The 20,140-nt window shown below is 44.7% G+C and overlaps 2 protein-coding genes across 2 annotated transcripts in view; one reads left to right on the top strand and one right to left on the bottom strand.

The window, feature by feature from the left end:
* LOC115179225 (protein unc-80 homolog) overlaps positions 1-20,140 on the bottom strand; it is a 116,659-nt gene that overhangs the window by 5,069 nt on the left and 91,450 nt on the right. The window contains 9 exon segments of the mRNA XM_029740617.1: positions 146-166; positions 485-596; positions 1,437-1,518; positions 2,414-2,467; positions 3,649-3,793; positions 8,365-8,556; positions 10,147-10,312; positions 15,621-15,805; positions 19,875-20,081. Coding sequence (XP_029596477.1) covers positions 146-166; positions 485-596; positions 1,437-1,518; positions 2,414-2,467; positions 3,649-3,793; positions 8,365-8,556; positions 10,147-10,312; positions 15,621-15,805; positions 19,875-20,081 — 1,164 coding nt within the window.
* Positions 1-20,140, top strand: part of LOC115179851 (sorting nexin-4-like) — a 95,057-nt gene that overhangs the window by 61,824 nt on the left and 13,093 nt on the right. The gene's annotated exons all lie outside the window — the stretch shown is intronic.

The following is a 20,140-nucleotide window of genomic DNA, read 5'->3' as shown; positions in this document are numbered from 1 at the left end:
CAGGGGTGAGGGAGAGGAGTGGAGGGGGCGGGAGCGAGGGGGGGATGCAAGACAGACATGCAGAGCAACGTATCAGGTGAGAGGTTTCAGAGAGAGGGCGTTGTTACGTTGCAAGAGGAGAGGGGGGGAAGAATAGGTGTCTCACCTTCGCAGTCCAATAAAGTTTCTTTATTTCGAATCGAAACAAAGGCATAAACAGAACACAGAATGAACAGAGTCAGTTATTGGGGTCGGAGGTGACGGGATAAAGACACATTGGAACAGAGACAACGGTTGTGAATGAGGAGGATTGGTACATGTCAGTTCAAGTCAACACAGTTGGAGGAATCAGATTGTCAGAGATACGTTCATGAGCAAATACTGAGTATTAATAGTTAATATCACAAGGTCTGAATGTGAACTGCAGTGTGCTTGATCTGAAGTGTAGGGCAAGTTTGCTATAGTTACACAATCTCTCTCACACAACAGACACACACACAGTTACCCAGAGGTTTGTTCTTGGGCTGGATGCTCCTGCGGGTGGTGGAGAGTCGGGCTCCAGAGCGACCTGGTCCTCGCGCCTCACTCTTCGGAAGAGACAGCAGGGGGCGTCGCAACTGCATTGAAATATCAATCAACCCAATCCAAATTTCATTTCCACCGTGAATGTCAATGGGGATAGCCTCTTCATCATTATCCACAATTAGGGACATCGTTTTCCCTGACCATGTGACAAGACCAGGGCTGCGTTCAGTAAGCAAAAAATTTAATGGAACATTCAATGAAGCGGTAACGGTGCTGTACTGAACGACCCGGGAAATGGGGAGGGGTTTTGTTGTGTGTTCAATATGCACTGCTGCCCTTAAAATACTTCACTCATTGCTTCAGCCACACCCCGATACACCCCGCCGCAACCCGATACACCCCGCCGCACCCCGATACACCCCGCCGCACCCCGATACACCTCGATACACCCCGATACACCCCGCCGCACCCCGATACACCCTGGTACACCCCGATACACCCTGGCACACCCCGCCACACCACGATACACTCCGCCACACCCCGATACACCCTGGTACACCCCGCCACACCACGATACACCCCGCCACACCACGATACACCCCGCCACACCCCGATACACCCTGGTACACCCCGCCGCACCCCGATACACCCCGCCGCACCCCGATACACCCCGCCGCAGCCCGATACACCCCGCCGCACCCCGCCGCACCCTGGTACACCCCACCGCACCCCGATACACCCGCCGCACACACCAAATGAAAAACAAAACTTATAAACCAGGGTTAATTGAAGTTAGTCAATTCAGGTAGTAAACTGAAATTCCAATTCAATAATTGAGAACAATGCATTTAAAAAACAAATATTTTCTCAATAAACTTAAAAGGAGCTATTTATTTCCAAATTCCAAGTTCCACCTTTAAGACTACCCTCACCTGTCTCAGTCCTCTATTGCGTCCCAGCGGAGGTTGGTTCAAGAAGTTCTGCTGGCCTGGTTCACTCTGCACACTGGCCACCCTACACAACCCAACCAGACAGACAGACAGAGAGACAGACACAGAGACACAGAGACAGACAGACAGACATGTAGAGACAGCGAGACAGACATGCAGACATGCAGAGACAGACAGAGACAGACAGATAGACATGCAGAGACAGACAGACAAAACCAATCAGTACAACACAGAGGTTGTGCTTCTCCTAATGAACTCTCTCTTTCACTGAGACACATAGGAGAGTCAAGAGGACGTGTGTCTGTCCACTGCTCCTTCCATTCTTCCCATCTCTCCCCACTCACCCAATCACTCCACTGCATACCACACCGACACACCCAATTACAGCACAAGAATACACCAAAACACAAAGGGGGTTATGAGGTCTGGAGTGATCTGTGTTCTTATGTAGACAGCTCGTACCATATTACCAGTGCACTGAACTAGAACATGAATCTATCTGGTAACGTTATCGTCATTTCATTGATCGATTGCCACTCCAATACCCCATATGCCCCACAGATTGGTATCCTGGAGAGGACGTCCAATTTGAACAGTGAAAAGCCTGAAACAGTATGAAGACCATGATGGCACCGATGGACTGAGCTTGCTGAGACACATGACCACTGGCTCCCCAGCGTCCTCACACCGCCCAGGGACTTAAAGGGTTAAAGAGGCAACAGCGGATGACTTGAGATGGGTGGGTGGATCAGTGCGGATAGCTACGAGGGGGAACGAGAGACTACGTTACATTAGACCTATACGAAGAGGAAGGGTGATAGACCAACGGCGGTTTTGATTGGATGAGATAATGAGTGAGGAAAACGAAGAAGTCAGAGGAGGCCGTCCGACTGGCCGAGCCTCCCCCAAACTGCACAGAGAGACGCAACACACAGGGGGGCTGTGACGTGACACTGTACCTAGACAGGTTACCCTCTTCCAGTCCTTGAGACTCATCTAGCACATTGGGTTCACTGCAGAGGAGGGGGCAGGAAGGGGAGAAGGGGTTTAGGGAGAGAGGAGAGCATGCTGCCCCATGTCCAAGGCCCTTCCTCGGATGGCTCTCCTATAGCACGGTAGCTGGATCAGCTTGTCAGGAACTTTCCATTGATCTAGGGCCCTGCTTGAATACTCTAAATACGCATCCTTCCTCCCTTACTTGAAGAAATCCTTGGCAGGAAGGGTGTGTTTTTAAAGTATTCAAACAAAATCAAATCAAATAGTATTTGTCACATGCGCCGAATAGAACAGCTATAGACCTTACAGTGAAATGCTTACTTACAAGCCCTTAACCAACAATGCAGTTTTCAGAAAAATACCTAAAAAAAAGTATGGAATAAAAGTAACAAATAATTAAAAATAACAATGTGGAGGCTATATACAGGGGGTACCGGTACAGAGTCAAAGTGCAGGGGCACCGGTTAGTTGAGGTAATATGTACATGTAGAGTTATTAAAGTGACTATGCTTAGATAATAACGCAGCCAATCTCGCTGCTAAAACTACTATGACTTGTAGCATTCCTCACTTCCTGTCTGTTCATCTAGCATACTGTTCTCCAGAAGAGGGTACACAAATAAACACAAATAAATAGCTTGAAACAACACAAATAGTATGACTGTGATTGTGTCTTCTGAAGTGACGGTGTTTTACATGTACTGAACGTGGTGATGTGTGGAAAGTCATAGTACAATCCAGTGTGGATGTGTGTGTGTGTGTGTGTAGGGGTAGGGTTTTGTGTGTAGGGTTGTGTGTGTGTGTAGGGGTGTGTGTGTGAGTGTGTGTAGAGGTGTGTGTAGGGGTATGTGTGTGGGTGTGTGTGTGTGTGTGTGTGTGTGTAGGGGTGTGTGTGTGTGTGTGTGTGTAGGGGTGTGTGTGTGTGTGTGTGTGTGTGTGTGTAGGGGTGTGTGTGTAGGGGTGCGTGTGTGTGTAGGGGTGTGTGTGTGTAGGGTTGTGTGTACGTGTGTGTGTGTGTAGGGGTGTGTGTGTGTGTGTAGGGGTGTGTGTGTAGGGGTGTGTGTGTGTAGGGGTGCGTGTGTGTGTAGGGGTGTGTGTGTGTAGGGTTGTGTGTACGTGTGTGTGTGTGTGTGTACGTGTGTGTGTGTGTGTGTGTGTGTGTGTGTGTGTGTGTGTGTGTGTGTGTGTGTGTGTGTTACCTGTGGCTGGGCAGCATGGTGCTGCGGGTGCTGGGTTCAGGCTGGGCGCTGCCCGTGGCGTGACTAGAAAAGCGTCGCTGGGTGATGAGCCTGGGCAGGAAGACCTCATGTTCACTCACCACACTGGGAATACTGATAGAGTCATCTAGAGAAGAGAGAGGAGGGGATGGAGAGAGAGAGGGGTAGGGGAGGAGGTAGGGACAGAGAGAGAGGGAGGAAAGGAGGTAGGGACAGAGAGAGAGGGAGGAAAGGGGGCGATCAAAAGACCCAGTGTAGGGTGGGGGGAGTGGGGGTTGAAAATGACATGGAGGCAAACCCAAACATGCAACCAGACACCATTCAGATAGTGAAAGAGGGAGAAAGAGAGAAAGAGGGAGAGAAACAGACAATATGAAAGTGGAGATACAATTCATTAAAGGCCCAGTGCAGTCAAAAACGTGACTTTTCTTTGTTTTATATACACTGAACTAAAATATAAACGCAACATGTAAAGTGTTGGTCCCATGTTTCATGTGCTGAAATAACAGAGCCCAGAAATGTTCCATACGCATAAAAAGCTTATTTCTCTCAAATTTGTTTACATCCCTGTTAGTGAGCATTTCTTCTTTGCCAAGATAATCCATCCACCTGACATGTGTGGCATATCAAGAAGCTGATTAAACAGCATGATCATTACACAGGTGCACCTTGTGCTGGAGACAATAAAAGGCCACTCTAAAATGTGCAGTTTTGTCACACAACACAATGCCGCAGATGTCTCAAGTTTTGAGGGTGGGTGCTGGCATGCTAACTGCAGTAATGTCCACCAGAGCTGTTGCCAGAGAATTGAATGTTCATTTCTCTACCATAAGCAGCATCCAATGTCGTTTAGAGAATTTGGCAGTAACTCTCCGATTGGCTGGTCCTGGCTCCCCAGTGGGTGGGCCTGGGAGGGCCCAGTCATGTGAAATCCATAGATTAGGGCCTAATTAATTTATTTCAATTGACTGATTTCCTTATATGAACTGTAACTTCATAAAATCTTTGAAATTGTTGCATGTTGCATTTATATTTTTGGTTAGTATATAATTCAACACTGAGTTTGGAATAATATTGTGAAGGCTATGATAATGCCCTTTTAGTGTAAGTGCTATTTGAAAAGACCTCTTGAAATTTAAGCCTGTTTTGGTGGGTTGGAGTTTTGGCCTTCCATGGGGAAATCACCATGTGGTAAATTAGCTAATAGACCAATAAAAAAGAGAGCTCCAAATCTCTCTGCCAATAACAGGTCATTGTCAGTTGCATTGGACCTTTAAAAAATCTCAAAACATTTCACATGTCCAACAACAAGGAAGTCATCATACTCTTTTGACCGCTGGGATTGACAGGTATCGTACTTTGGTTTGAAACCTGTACTCAATTAAACATCCTATATCTACAATAGCATTTACAATGAATCAATGTATTAGGCATGGATTCTATGTGATATGCTAGTGGATATTGGAATACAGCCTTAGAGAAAATAGAGTGATCGTAGTCGGTAGGAGGGGTGTCTGACTCAGTGATAGAGTGATAGTGGTAGTGATAGTAGTAGGAGGGGTGTCTGACTCAGTGATAGAGTGATAGTGGTAGTGATAGTAGTAGGAGGGGTGTCTGACTCAGTGATAGTGATAGTGGTAGTGATAGTAGTAGGAGGGGTATCTGACTCAGTGATAGAGTGATAGTGGTAGTGATAGTAGTAGGAGGGGTGTCTGACTCAGTGACAGAGTGATAGTAGTAGTGATAGTAGTAGGAGGGGTGTCAGACTCAGTGATAGAGGTAGTGATAGTAGTAGGAGGGGTGTCGGACTCAGTGACAGAGTGATAGTAGTAGTGATAGTAGTAGGAGGGGTGTCTGACTCAGTGATAGAGTGATAGTAGTAGTGATAGTAGTAGTAGTAGTTGTAGGTAGGAGGGGTGTCTGACTCAGTGATAGAGTGATAGTAGTAGTGATAGTAGTAGGAGGGGTGTCTGACTCAGTGATAGAGTGATAGTAGTAGTAGTAGTAGTAGTAGTAGTAGGAGGGGTGTCTGACTCAGTGATAGAGTGACAGTAGTAGTGATAGTAGTAGGAGGGGTGTCTGACTCAGTGATAGTGATAGTAGTAGTGATAGTAGTAGGAGGGGTGTCAGACTCAGTGATAGTGGTAGTGATAGTAGTAGGAGGGGTGTCGGACTCAGTGACAGAGTGATAGTAGTAGTAGTAGTTGTAGGTAGGAGGGGTGTCTGACTCAATGATAGAGTGATAGTGGTAGTGATAGTAGTAGTAGTAGTTGTAGGTAGGAGGGGTGTCTGACTCAGTGATAGAGTGATAGTGGTAGTCATAGTAGTAGGAGGGGTGTCTGACTCAGTGATAGAGTGATAGTAGTAGTAGTAGTAGTAGTAGTAGTAGGAGGGGTATCTGACTCAGTGATAAGAGTGATAGTAGTAGGAGGGGTGTCTGACTCAGTGATAGAGTGATAGTAGTAGTGATAGTAGTAGGAGGGGTGTCTGACTCAGTGATAGAGTGATAGTAGTAGTGATAGTAGTAGGAGGGGTATCTGACTCAGTGATAGAGTGATAGTAGTAGTGATAGTAGTAGGAGGGGTATCTGACTCAGTGATAGAGTGATAGTAGTAGTGATAGTAGTAGAAGGGGTATCTGACTCAGTGATAGTAGTAGGAGGGGTGTCTGACTCAGTGACAGAGTGATAGTAGTAGTGATAGTAGTAGTAGGGGTGTCTGACTCAGTGATAGAGTGATAGTGGTAGTGATAGTAGTAGGAGGGGTGTCTGACTCAGTGATAGAGTGATAGTGGTAGTGATAGTAGTAGGAGGGGTATCTGACTCAGTGATAGAGTTATAGTGGTAGTGATAGTAGTAGGAGGGGTGTCTGACTCAGTGATAGAGTGATAGTGGTAGTGATAGTAGTAGGAGGGGTGTCTGACTCAGTGATAGAGTGACAGTGGTAGTGATAGTAGTAGGAGGGGTGTCTGACTCAGTGATAGAGTGATAGTAGTAGTGATAGTAGTAGGAGGGGTATCTGACTCAGTGATAGTGGTAGTGATAGTAGTAGGAGGGGTGTCTGACTCAGTGATAGAGTTATAGTGGTAGTGATAGTAGTAGGAGGGGTGTCTGACTCAGTGATAGAGTGATAGTGGTAGTGATAGTAGTAGGAGGGGTATCTGACTCAGTGATAGTGGTAGTGATAGTAGTAGGAGGGGTATCTGACTCAGTGATAGTGATAGTGGTAGTGATAGTAGTAGGTGGGGTATCTGACTCAGTGATAGAGTTATAGTGGTAGGAGGGGTGTCTGACTCAGTGATAGTGGTAGTGATAGTAGTAGGAGGGGTATCTGACTCAGTGATAGTGATAGTGGTAGTGATAGTAGTAGGAGGGGTATCTGACTCAGTGATAGAGTGATAGTGGTAGTGATAGTAGTAGGAGGGGTATCTGACTCAGTGATAGAGTTATAGTGGTAGTGATAGTAGTAGGAGGGGTATCTGACTCAGTGATATAGTTATAGGGGTAGTGATAGTAGTAGGAGGGGTATCTGACTCAGTGATAGAGTGATAGTGGTAGTGATAGTAGTAGGAGGGGTGTCTGACTCAGTGATAGAGTTATAGTGGTAGTGATAGTAGTAGGAGGGGTGTCTGACTCAGTGATAGTGATAGTGGTAGTGATAGTAGTAGGAGGGGTGTCTGACTCAGTGACAGTGATAGTGGTAGTGATAGTAGTAGGAGGGGTGTCTGACTCAGTGATAGTGGTAGTGATAGTAGGTAGGAGGGGTGTCTGACTCAGTGATAGTGATAGTGGTAGTGATAGTAGTAGGAGGGGTATCTGACTCAGTGATAGTAGTAGGAGGGGTGTCTGACTCAGTGATAGTGATAGTGGTAGTGATAGTAGTAGGAGGGGTATCTGACTCAGTGATAGAGTGATAGTGGTAGTGATAGTAGTAGGAGGGGTATCTGACTCAGTGATAGAGTTATAGTGGTAGTGATAGTAGTAGGAGGGGTGTCTGACTCAGTGATAGAGTGATAGTGGTAGTGATAGTAGTAGGAGGGGTGTCTGACTCAGTGATAGAGTGATAGTGGTAGTGATAGTAGTAGGAGGGGTGTCTGACTCAGTGATAGTGATAGTGGTAGTGATAGTAGTAGGAGGGGTGTCTGACTCAGTGATAGAGTTATAGTGGTAGTGATAGTAGTAGGAGGGGTGTCTGACTCAGTGATAGTGATAGTGGTAGTGATAGTAGTAGGAGGGGTGTCTGACTCAGTGATAGTGATAGTGGTAGTGATAGTAGTAGGAGGGGTGTCTGACTCAGTGATAGTGGTAGTGATAGTAGGCAGGAGGGGTGTCTGACTCAGTGATAGTGATAGTGGTAGTGATAGTAGTAGGAGGGGTATCTGACTCAGTGATAGTAGTAGGAGGGGTGTCTGACTCAGTGATAGTGATAGTGGTAGTGATAGTAGTAGGAGGGGTGTCTGACTCAGTGATAGTGGTAGTGATAGTAGTAGGAGGGGTGTCTGACTCAGTGATAGAGTTATAGTGGTAGTGATAGTAGTAGGAGGGGTGTCTGACTCAGTGATAGTGATAGTGGTAGTGATAGTAGTAGGAGGGGTATCTGACTCAGTGATAGTGATAGTGGTAGTGATAGTAGTAGGAGGGGTATCTGACTCAGTGATAGAGTGATAGTGGTTGTGATAGTAGTAGGAGGGGTGTCTGACTCTCTTCCTGCTCCTGTTCGTCATCCTCGTCGGTGCGGCTCAGCGTGTCCTGAGAGGGCTGGCGTGACGGCTGGCTTTCCTGCTCCCACACTGTGCCCGTGCCCGTGTTGGACCGGGACATGGTGGCCAGCGACAGGCGGTAGGCAGAGGTGGACGTGCCCACTGTACTGATGGACGTCTTGCCCTGGTACGCTGTGGGCAGGAGGGGGCATGAACAGACACATCTCTTATCATAACCTGTCATTTAATAACGACAGGTTAACATGGCATTTGGGTAGCGTACTAACGGGTAGTGCACTAATGGGTAGTGAACTAATGGGTAGTGAACTAATGGGTAGTGAACTAATGGGTAGTAAACTAACGGGTAGTGAACTAACGGGTAGTATACTAATGGGTGGTGAGCTAATGGGTAGTGAACTAATGGGTAGTATACTAATGGGTAGTGCACTAATGGGTAGTGAACTAACGGGTTGTTGACTAATGGGTAGTGTACTAACAGGTAGTCCACTAATGGGTAGCTCACTAATGGGTAGTGTTCTAATGGGTAGTCCACTAATGGGTAGTCCACAAATGAGTAGTGTACTAATGGGTAGTGTATTAATGGGTAGTGTACTAATGGGTAGTAACTAATGGGTAGTGCGCTAATGGGTAGTAACTAATGGGTAGTAACTAATGGGTAGTCCACTAATGGGTAGTAACTAATGGGTAGTCCACAAATGAGTAGTGTACTAATGGGTAGTGTATTAATGGGTAGTGTACTAATGGGTAGTAGCGTAATGGGTAGTAAACTAATGGGTAGTCCACTAATGGGTAGTGTATTAATGGGTAGTCCACTAATGGGTAGTCCACTAATGGGTAGTGTATTAATGGGTAGTCCACTAATGGGTAGTCCACTAATGGGTAGTGTATTAATGGGTAGTCCACTAATGGGTAGTGTATTAATGTGTAGTCCACTAATGGGTAGTCCACTAATGGGTAGTGTATTAATGGGTAGTCCACTAACGGGTAGTCCACTAATGGGTAGTGTATTAATGGGTAGTCCACTAATGGGTAGTGTACTAATGGGTAGTGTATTAATGGGTAGTCCACTAATGGGTAGTGTATTAATGGGTAGTCCACTAATGGGTAGTGTACTAATGGGTAGTCCACTAATGGGTAGTGTATTAATGGGTAGTCCACTAATGGGTAGTGTATTAATGGGTAGTGTACTAATGGGTAGTGTACTAATGGGTAGTCCACTAATGGGTAGTGTATTAATGGGTAGTCCACTAATGGGTAGTCCACTAACGGGTAGTGAGCTAATAGGTAGTGGCTAATGGGTAGTGGGTAGTATGTGTAGTGTGCTAATGGGTAGTAAACTAATGGGTAGTATACTAATGTGTAGTGTACTAATGGGTAGTAACTAATGGGTAGTCCACAAATGGGTAGTTCACTAATGGGTAGTGTAATAATGAGTAGTCCACTAATGGGTAGTCCACAAATGAGTATTGTACTAATGGGTAGTGTATTCATGGGTAGTGTACTAATGGGTAGTGAACTAACGGGTAGTGGCCTAATGGGTAGTAACTAATGGGTAGTAACTAATGGGTAGTGAACTAACGGGTAGTGAACTAATGGGTAGTCCACTAATGTGTAGTGTACTAATGGGTAGTGTACTAATGGATAGTCCACTAACGGGTAGTGTACTAATGGGTAGTGCACTAACGGGGGTAGTGTACTAATGGGTAGTGCACTAACAGCTACTCTACTAATAACTAGTGTACTAAACTGTGGGTTACCAACCAGAGCCACTGTGCACGGCCTCCTTGAGGATCTTCAGCTCGTTGTTGAACTCTGCGAACAGGGAGCTCTTGCAGAGGGGGCGGGGGATGAAGCGCCGCTCCAGCTGGTCAGCGATGTGGTGGCGGGCCGTGATCTCCTCCTGGGAGTCAGCTGGCTGGGTCAGGAGCTGGGAGGGGTTAAAGAGGAAGGAGATGAAGGGAACGGGAGAAGAAGAGAGCACGAAAAGAGAGAGAGCAGAGAGCGAGAGAGACAAGGCAAGAAGGGCATTCTATGCCATCAAAGGGAACATAAAATTCAACATACCAATTAGGATCTGGCTAAAAATACTTGAATCAGTTATAGAACCCATTGCCCTTTATGGTTGTGAGGTCTGGTGTCCGCTCACCAACCAAGAATTCACAAAATGGGACTAACACCAAATTGAGACTCTGCATGCAGAATTCTGCAAAAATATCCTCAGTGTACAACGTAAAACACCAAATAATGCATGCAGAGCAGAATTAGGCCGATACCCGCTAATTATCAAAATCCAGAAAAGAGCTGTTAAATTCTACAACCACCTAAAAGGAAGAGATTCCCAAACCTTCCATAACAAAGCTATCACCTACAGAGAGATGAACCTGGAGAAGAGTCCCCTAAGCAAGCTGGTCCTGGGGCTCTGTTCACAAACACAAACACACCCCACAGAGCCCCAGGACAGCAGCACAATTAGACCTAACCATATCATGAGAAAACAAAAAGATAATTACTTGACACATTGGAAAGAATTAACAAAAAAACAGAGCAAACTAGAATGCTATTTGGCCCTAAACAGAGAGTACACAGTGGCAGAATACCTGACCTCTGTGACTGACTCAAACTTTGACTATGTACAGACTCAGTGAGCATAGCCTTGCTATTGAGAAAGGCCGCCGTAGGCAGACATGGCTCTCAAGAGAAGACAGGCTATGTGCACACTGCCCACAAAATGAGTTGGAAACTGAGCAGCACTTATTAACCTCCTGCCAAATGTATGACCATATTAGAGACACATATTTCCCTCAGATTACACAGATCCACAAAGAATTCGAAAACAAACCCAATTTTGATAAACTCCCATATCTACTGGGTGAAATACCAGTGTCCCATCACAGCAGTAAGATTTGTGACCTGTTGCCACAAGAAAAGGGCAACCAGTGAAGAACGAACACCATTGTAAATACAACCCATATTTATGCTTATTTATTTTCCCTTGTGTTTTTTAACCATTTGTACATCGTTACAACACTGTATATATACATAATATGACATTTGTAATGTCTTTATTCTTTTGAAACTTCTGTATGTGTAATGTTTACTGTTGATTTTTATTGTTTATTTCACTTTTGTATATTATCTACCTAACTTGCTTTGGCAATGTTAACACATTTCCCATGTCAATAAAGCCCCTTGAATTGAATTGAGAGAGAGGGAGATAGTTAGAGAGAGAGATGGAGATGGAGAGAGAGTAAGAGGGAGAGCGAGGGAGATAGAGGGAGAGAGAGAGAGAGATAGCGAGGGAGAGAGAGAGAGAGAGAGAGAGAGAGAGAGATGGCGAGGGAGAAAGAGAGAGAGAGGGAGAGAGAGTAAGAGGGAGAGAGAGAGAGGGAGAGAGAGTAAGAGGGAGAGAGAGAGAGAGAGAGAGTTAGACAGAGAGAGAGGGGAGAGAGAGAGAGAGAAGAAGAGCGAGAGAGACAGAGAGAGATGAATAAAGGATTCTGTGATTCTCGACCTAGGAAAAACAAAGAGGAAGAGGTATATAGAGGGGAACACTAGAGGGTTGGAGGATACACACTTTTCATGGTAGTATAATGGAGGGTACAGTATAATACTATACAGGGTAGTATAATGGAGGGTACAGTATAATACTATACAGAATGGAGGGTACAGTATAATACTATACAGAATGGAGGGTACAGTATAATACTACACAGAATGGAGGGTACAGTATAATACTATACAGGGTAGTAAAATGGAGGGAACAGTATAATACTATACAGGATGGAGGGTACAGTATAATACTATACAGGATGGAGGGTACAGTATAATACTATACAGAATGGAGGGTACAGTATAATACTACACAGAATGGAGGGTACAGTATAATACTATACAGAATGGAGGGTACAGTATAATACTATACAGAATGGAGGGTACAGTATAATACTATACAGAATGGAGGGTACAGTATAATACTATACAGGGTAGTATAATGGAGGGTACAGTATAATACTACACAGAATGGAGGGTACAGTATAATACTATACAGAATGGAGGGTACAGTATAATACTATACAGGATGGAGGGTACAGTATAATACTATACAGAATGGAGGGTACAGTATAATACTACACAGAATGGAGGGTACAGTATAATACTACACAGAATGGAGGGTACAGTATAATACTATACAGAATGGAGGGTACAGTATAATACTATACAGGGTAGTATAATGGAGGGTACAGTATAATACTACACAGAATGGAGGGTACAGTATAATACTACACAGAATGGAGGGTACAGTATAATACTATACAGAATGGAGGGTACAGTATAATACTATACAGGGTAGTATAATGGAGGGTACAGTATAATACTACACAGAATGGAGGGTACAGTATAATACTACACAGAATGGAGGGTACAGTATAATACTACACAGAATGGAGGGTACAGTATAATACTATACAGGGTAGTATAATGGAGGGTACAGTATAATACTACACAGAATGGAGGGTACAGTATAATACCATACAGGGTAGTATAATGGAGGGTACAGTATAATACTACACAGAATGGAGGGTACAGTATAATACTATACAGAATGGAGGGTACAGTATAATACTATACAGAATGGAGGGTACAGTATAATACTACACAGAATGGAGGGTACAGTATAATACTACACAGAATGGAGGGTACAGTATAATACTATACAGAATGGAGGGTACAGTATAATACTACACAGAATGGAGGGTACAGTATAATACTATACAGGGTAGTAGAATGGAGGGTACAGTATAATACTACACAGAATGGAGGGTACAGTATAATACTATACAGGGTAGTATAATGGAGGGTACAGTATAATACTACACAGAATGGAGGGTACAGTATAATACTATACAGGGTAGTATAATGGAGGGTACAGTATAATACTACACAGAATGGAGGGTACAGTATAATACTATACAGGGTAGTATAATGGAGGGTACAGTATAATACTACACAGAATGGAGGGTACAGTATAATACTATACAGGGTAGTAGAATGGAGGGTACAGTATAATACTATACAGGGTAGTAAAATGGAGGGAACAGTATAATACTATACAGAATGGAGGGTACAGTATAATACTATACAGAATGGAGGGTACAGTATAATACTATACAGAATGGAGGGTACAGTATAATACCATACAGGGTAGTAAAATGGAGGGAACAGTATAATACTATACAGAATGGAGGGTACAGTATAATACTATACAGAATGGAGGGTACAGTATAATACTATACAGAATGGAGGGTACAGTATAATACTATACAGGGTAGTAAAATGGAGGGAACAGTATAATACTATACAGAATGGAGGGTACAGTATAATACTATACAGGGTAGTAAAATGGAGGGAACAGTATAATACTATACAGAATGGAGGGTACAGTATAATACTATACAGGGTAGTATAATGGAGGGTACAGTATAATACTACACAGAATGGAGGGTACAGTATAATACTATACAGGGTAGTAGAATGGAGGATACAGTATAATACTATACAGGGTAGTAGAATGGAGGATACAGTATAATACTATACAGGATGGAGGGTACAGTATAATACTATACAGAATGGAGGGTACAGTATAATACTACACAGAATGGAGGGTACAGTATAATACTATACAGAATGGAGGGTACAGTATAATACTATACAGGGTAGTAGAATGGAGGGTACAGTATAATACTATACAAAATGGAGGGTACAGTATAATACTATACAGGGTAGTAGAATGGAGGATACAGTATAATACTATACAGAATGGAGGGTACAGTATAATACTATACAGGGTAGTATAATGGAGGATACAGTAAAATACTATTCAGGATGTAGGGTACAGTATAACACTATACAGAATGGAAGGTACAGTATAATACTATACAGAATGGAGGGTACAGTATAATACTCTACAGGGTAGTATAATGGAGGGTACAGTATAATACCATACAGGGTAGTAAAATGGAGGGTACAGTATAACACTATACAGAATGGAGGGTACAGTATAATACCATACAGGGTAGTAAAATGGAGGGAACAGTATAATACTACACAGAATGGAGGGTACAGTATAATACTACACAGAATGGAGGGTACAGTATAATACTACACAGAATGGAGGATACAGTATAATACTACACAGAATGGAGGGTACAGTATAATACTATACAGAATGGAGGGTACAGTATAATACTACACAGAATGGAGGGTACAGTATAATACTACACAGAATGGAGGGTACAGTATAATACTACACAGAATGGAGGATACAGTATAATACTACACAGAATGGAGGGTACAGTATAATACTACACAGAATGGAGGGTACAGTATAATACTATACAGGGTAGTAAAATGGAGGGAACAGTATAATACTATACAGAATGGAGGGTACAGTATAATACTATACAGGGTAGTATAATGGAGGGTACAGTATAATACTACACAGAATGGAGGGTACAGTATAATACTATACAGAATGGAGGGTACAGTATAATACTATACAGGGTAGTAAAATGGAGGGAACAGTATAATACTATACAGAATGGAGGGTACAGTATAATACTATACAGGGTAGTATAATGGAGGGTACAGTATAATACTATACAGAATGGAGGGTACAGTATAATACTATACAAGGTAGTATAATGGAGGGTACAGTATAATACTATACAGAATGGAGGGTACAGTATAATACTATACAGAATGGAGGGTACAGTATAATACTATACAGGGTAGTAAAATGGAGGGAACAGTATAATACTATACAGAATGGAGGGTACAGTATAATACTATACAGGGTAGTATAATGGAGGGTACAGTATAATACTACACAGAATGGAGGGTACAGTATAATACTATACAGGGTAGTAGAATGGAGGATACAGTATAATACTATACAGGGTAGTAGAATGGAGGATACAGTATAATACTATACAGGATGGAGGGTACAGTATAATACTATACAGAATGGAGGGTACAGTATAATACTATACAGAATGGAGGGTACAGTATAATACTATACAGAATGGAGGGTACAGTATAATACTACACAGAATGGAGGGTACAGTATAATACTATACAGAATGGAGGGTACAGTATAATACTATACAGGGTAGTAGAATGGAGGGTACAGTATAATACTACACAAAATGGAGGGTACAGTATAATACTGCTCCTACCTTGCACTGGATAAAGGGGCGCAGCAGGACGAAGATGGGAATCCGAGTACGCACTATGAAATCTATGAAGTCCCAGAAGGCCAGGCCTCCCACCTTCCTCAGAGACATCTCCTTGGCCTGCAGACTGAGGCGATACCACTGGTTCCCCAGCTGCCGCTCAAAACACACCAACACCACTTTTAGAGCTGGGGGAGAGAGTGGGAGGAGTGTGGGAGGAGGGGAGAGAGAGGGGAGAGGAGGGGGTAGAGAGAGTGGGGACAGAGATGGGGGAGAGAGGGGGGGGGGAGGGGTAGAGAGAGTGGGGGAAAGGGGGAGGGTGTAGAGAGAGTGGGGAGAGAGAAGGGGAGAGGGGGAGGAGGGGAGGGTGTAGAGAGAGTGGGGAGATAGAGAGAGGGGGTAGAGAGAGGGAGGAGGGGAGAGGAGGGGGTAGAGAGAGGGAGGAGGGAGGGAGTAGAGAGAGTGGGGAGAGAGATGGGGGAGAGAGAGGGGGGAGGGGGAGATAGAGAGGGGGAGAGAGAGGGAGGAGAGTGAGGGGAGGGGGAGAGAGAGGGGGAGAGAGAGGGGGGAGGGGGAGATAGAGAGGGGGAGAGAGAGGGAGGAGAGTGAGGGGAGGGGGAGAGAGAGGGGGAGAGAGGGGGAGGATAGAAAGACAGAAAGTGAGGAGTCAGAAAGCGATGGTGAGAAAAGGAGGAAGAGAAAGCAGAGGGAGGAGAGAAAATTAGAAAGGGAGGGTGAGGGGAAAAGAGAGAGATAAAATAACGGGAGAACAAGACAAAGAGCCAGAAACACCACCTCTATCAACAACCATCAGCTCCTACATCTTTTAACCAGACATTCACTGTCATTCAGCACCTCATCATCCCACTCTGCCACTGGAACCTAAATCAGAACCCTACAGAACAAAGTTCCCTCAGAAAAAATGGAAGTTCTAAATGTAAGTCTAAGTCTAAATAGCAATGCACAAGTCTTGGTTTGTACGAGCCAGAACGGCTCATAGGAGCAGCAACCTATCTACTGTTTCTGTAGCGTGAGGCAGCTTGATGTACCAGTACACCCCCTGGACAGGACGTTAGTCTATCTCCTGTTTCTGTAGCGTGAGGCAGCTTGATGTACCAGTACACCCCCTGGACAGGACGTTAGTCTATCTCCTGTTTCTGTAGCGTGAGGCAGCTTGATGTACCAGTACACCCCCTGGACAGGACGCTAGTCTATCTCCTGTTTCTGTAGCGTGAGGCAGCTTGATGTACCAGTACACCCCCTGGACAGGACGTTAGTCTATCTCCTGTTTCTGTAGCGTGAGGCAGCTTGATGTACCAGTACACCCCCTGGACAGGACGTTAGTCTATCTCCTGTTTCTGTAGCGTGAGGCAGCTTGATGTACCAGTACACCCCCTGGACAGGACGTTAGTCTATCTCCTGTTTCTGTAGCGTGAGGCAGCTTGATGTACCAGTACACCCCCTGGACAGGACGCTAGTCTATCTCCTGTTTCTGTAGCGTGAGGCAGCTTGATGTACCAGTACACCCCCTGGACAGGACGCTAGTCTATCTCCTGTTTCTGTAGCGTGAGGCAGCTTGATGTACCAGTACACCCCCTGGACAGAACGCTAGTCTATCTCCTGTTTCTGTAGCGTGAGGCAGCTTGATGTACCAGTACACCTCCTGGACAGGACGCTAGTCTATCTCCTGTTTCTGTAGCGTGAGGCAGCTTGATGTACCAGTACACTCCCTGGACAGGACGCTAGTCTATCTCCTGTTTCTGTAGCGTGAGGCAGCTTGATGTACCAGTACACCCCCTGGACAGGACGCTAGTCTATCTCCTGTTTCTGTAGCGTGAGGCAGCTTGATGTACCAGTACACCCCCTGGACAGGACGCTAGTCTATCTCCTGTTTCTGTAGCGTGAGGCATCTTGATGTACCAGTACACCCCCTGGACAGGACGCTAGTCTATCTCCTGTTTCTGTAGCGTGAGGCATCTTGATGTACCAGTACATTCCCTGGACAGGACGTTAGTCTATCGCAGGGAAAATAAAGTTCCCTTAAAATAAATGTAAGTTCTAAGTGTAATATGCTGACCACATTGCTTGTGTTACATGCGCCAGCGCAGCAAAATAAATGTACACATACACGTTATTCAATTCTTGCATCCAAACTGCTTGCGCGCGTCAACGAGCATCTGCGTAGCCAGGCACTGAAATAGAAATGGTTCTATTTGTGACGCACAACGCGCTACAAATCCCGCCTCTCCCATCTCCTCTTTTTAAGAGCATATACAGTGCCTTCGGAAAGTATTCAGACCCCTTGACGTTTTCCGCATTTTGATACATTACAGCCATATTCTAAAATGGATTAAATAATTATTTTTCTCAGTCATTTATAAACAATACCCCATAACAACAAAGCGAAGGAAAAAAATGAAATACCTTATTTACATAAGAATTCAGACCCTTTGCTATGACTCGAAATTGAGCTCAGCTGCATCCTGTTTCGATTGATCATCCTTGAGATGTTTCTACAACTTGATTGGAGTCCACCTGTGGTAAATTCAATTGACTGGACATGATTTGGAAAGGCACACACCTGTCTATATAAGGTCCCACAGTTGACAGTGCATGTCAGAGCGAAAACCAAGCCATGAGGTCAAAGGAATTGTCCGTAGAGCTCAGAGAAAGGATTTTGTCGAGGCACACATCTGGGGAAGGGTACCAAAACATTTCTGCAGCATTGAAGGTCCCCAAGAACACCGTGGCCTCCATCATTCTTAAATGGAAGAAGTTTGGAACCACCAAGACTCTTCCTAGAGCTGGCCACTCCGGCCAAACTGAGCAATTGGGAGAAAAGGGCCTTGGTCAGGGAAGTGACCAAGAACCTGATGATCACTCTGACAGAGCTCCAGAGTTCCTCTGTAGAGATGGGAGAGCCTTCCAGAAGGACAACCATCTCTGCAGCACTCCACCAATCAGGCCTTTAAGGTAGAGTGGCCAGATGGAAGCCACTCCTCAGTAAAAGGCACATGACAGCCAACTTGGACTTTGCCAAAAGGCACCTAAAGACTCTCAGACCGTGAGAAACAAGATTCTCTGTTCTGATGAAACCAAGATTGAACTCTTTGGCCTGAATGCCAAGGGTCACGTCTGGAGAAAACCTGGCACCATCCCTACGGTGATGCCTGGTGGTGTCAGCATCATGCTGTGGGGATGTTTTTCAGCGGCAGGGACTGGGAGACTAGTCAGGATCGAGGCAAAGATGAATGGAGCAAAGTACAGAGAGATCCTTGATGAAAACCTGCTCCAGAGGTCAGGACCTCAGACTGTGGCGAAGGTTCACCTTCCAACATGAAAACGACCCTAAGCACATAGAGAAGACAATGCAGGAGTCTCTGAATTTCCTTGAGTGGCCCAGCCAGAGCCTGGACTTGAACCCGATCGTACATCTTTGGAGAGGCCTGAAAATAGCTGTACAGCAACACTCCCCATCCAACCTGACAGAGCTTAAGAGGATCTGCAGAGAAGGCTGGGAGAAACTCCCCAAATACAGGTGTTATTTACATTTCTTTATTTTATTTATTTAACCTTTATTTAACTAGGCAAGTCAGTTAAGAACAAATTGTTATTTACAATGACGGCCTACCCTGGTCAAACCCGGACGATACTGGGCAAATTGTGGGTGTGGGTGTGCCAAGCTTGTAGCGTCATACCCAAGAAGACCCGAGGGTGTAATCGCTGCCAAAGGTGCTTCAACAAAGTACTGAGTAGAGGGTCTGAATACTTATGTAAATGTAATATTTCCATTTTTATTTGTTAATAAATTTGCAAAAATGTCTAAAAACGTATTTTTGCTTTGTCATTATGTGTTATTGTGTGTAGATTGATGAGGAAAAAAACTATTTGATCAATTTTAGAATAAGGCTGTAATGTAACAAAATGTGGAAACATTTAATGGGTCTGAATACTTTCCCACTTTTGCATTTCAGGTAAAATAACAACCCAATGTTTATATCCCAGGACAAATTAGCTATCAACAGCAAGCTAGCTAGCTAATTTGACATGAATGTTTAATGCTTTTCGACCTGTCCCCAAATTAATATAGTTGGTTCAGAGTTTGTTTTGATATTTCAACCTGCGAGTTCTGATCACGTCTGGTGTAGCTGGACAAAATCAACACATGCGCACGATGGCAGACGCACACGCTCGCCCGGTCTAGTCAGCATATAGTCTACATTTAAATAGTCTAAGTCTGCATAAGTCTATATCTACCCAGGTATGCAGCCTGACTGGTGGACTCGGCCAGGCCCTCTCTCCTCAGGTCCTTGCCCTGGTCCCCCGGGGTGGAGCAGTGGGCGGGGGAGGTGTCCAGCATGAAGTTCTTGGTCCGGGACGTGCTGATGATGCGTGGGGGGAGGAGGATGTTGATGACCGTCTGCAGGAGCAGAGAGACCTCAGGCTGCTCCAGGTGTGGGGAGTCTGGATAGGGTGGAACACACACACACACACACACACACACACACACACACACAGGTTGC

The sequence above is a fragment of the Salmo trutta genome, chromosome 39, assembly GCF_901001165.1.
Source record: "Salmo trutta chromosome 39, fSalTru1.1, whole genome shotgun sequence".
In the NCBI taxonomy this organism is placed as follows: Eukaryota; Metazoa; Chordata; class Actinopteri; order Salmoniformes; family Salmonidae; genus Salmo; species Salmo trutta.
This window is presented reverse-complemented; position numbering and strand designations above follow the sequence as displayed.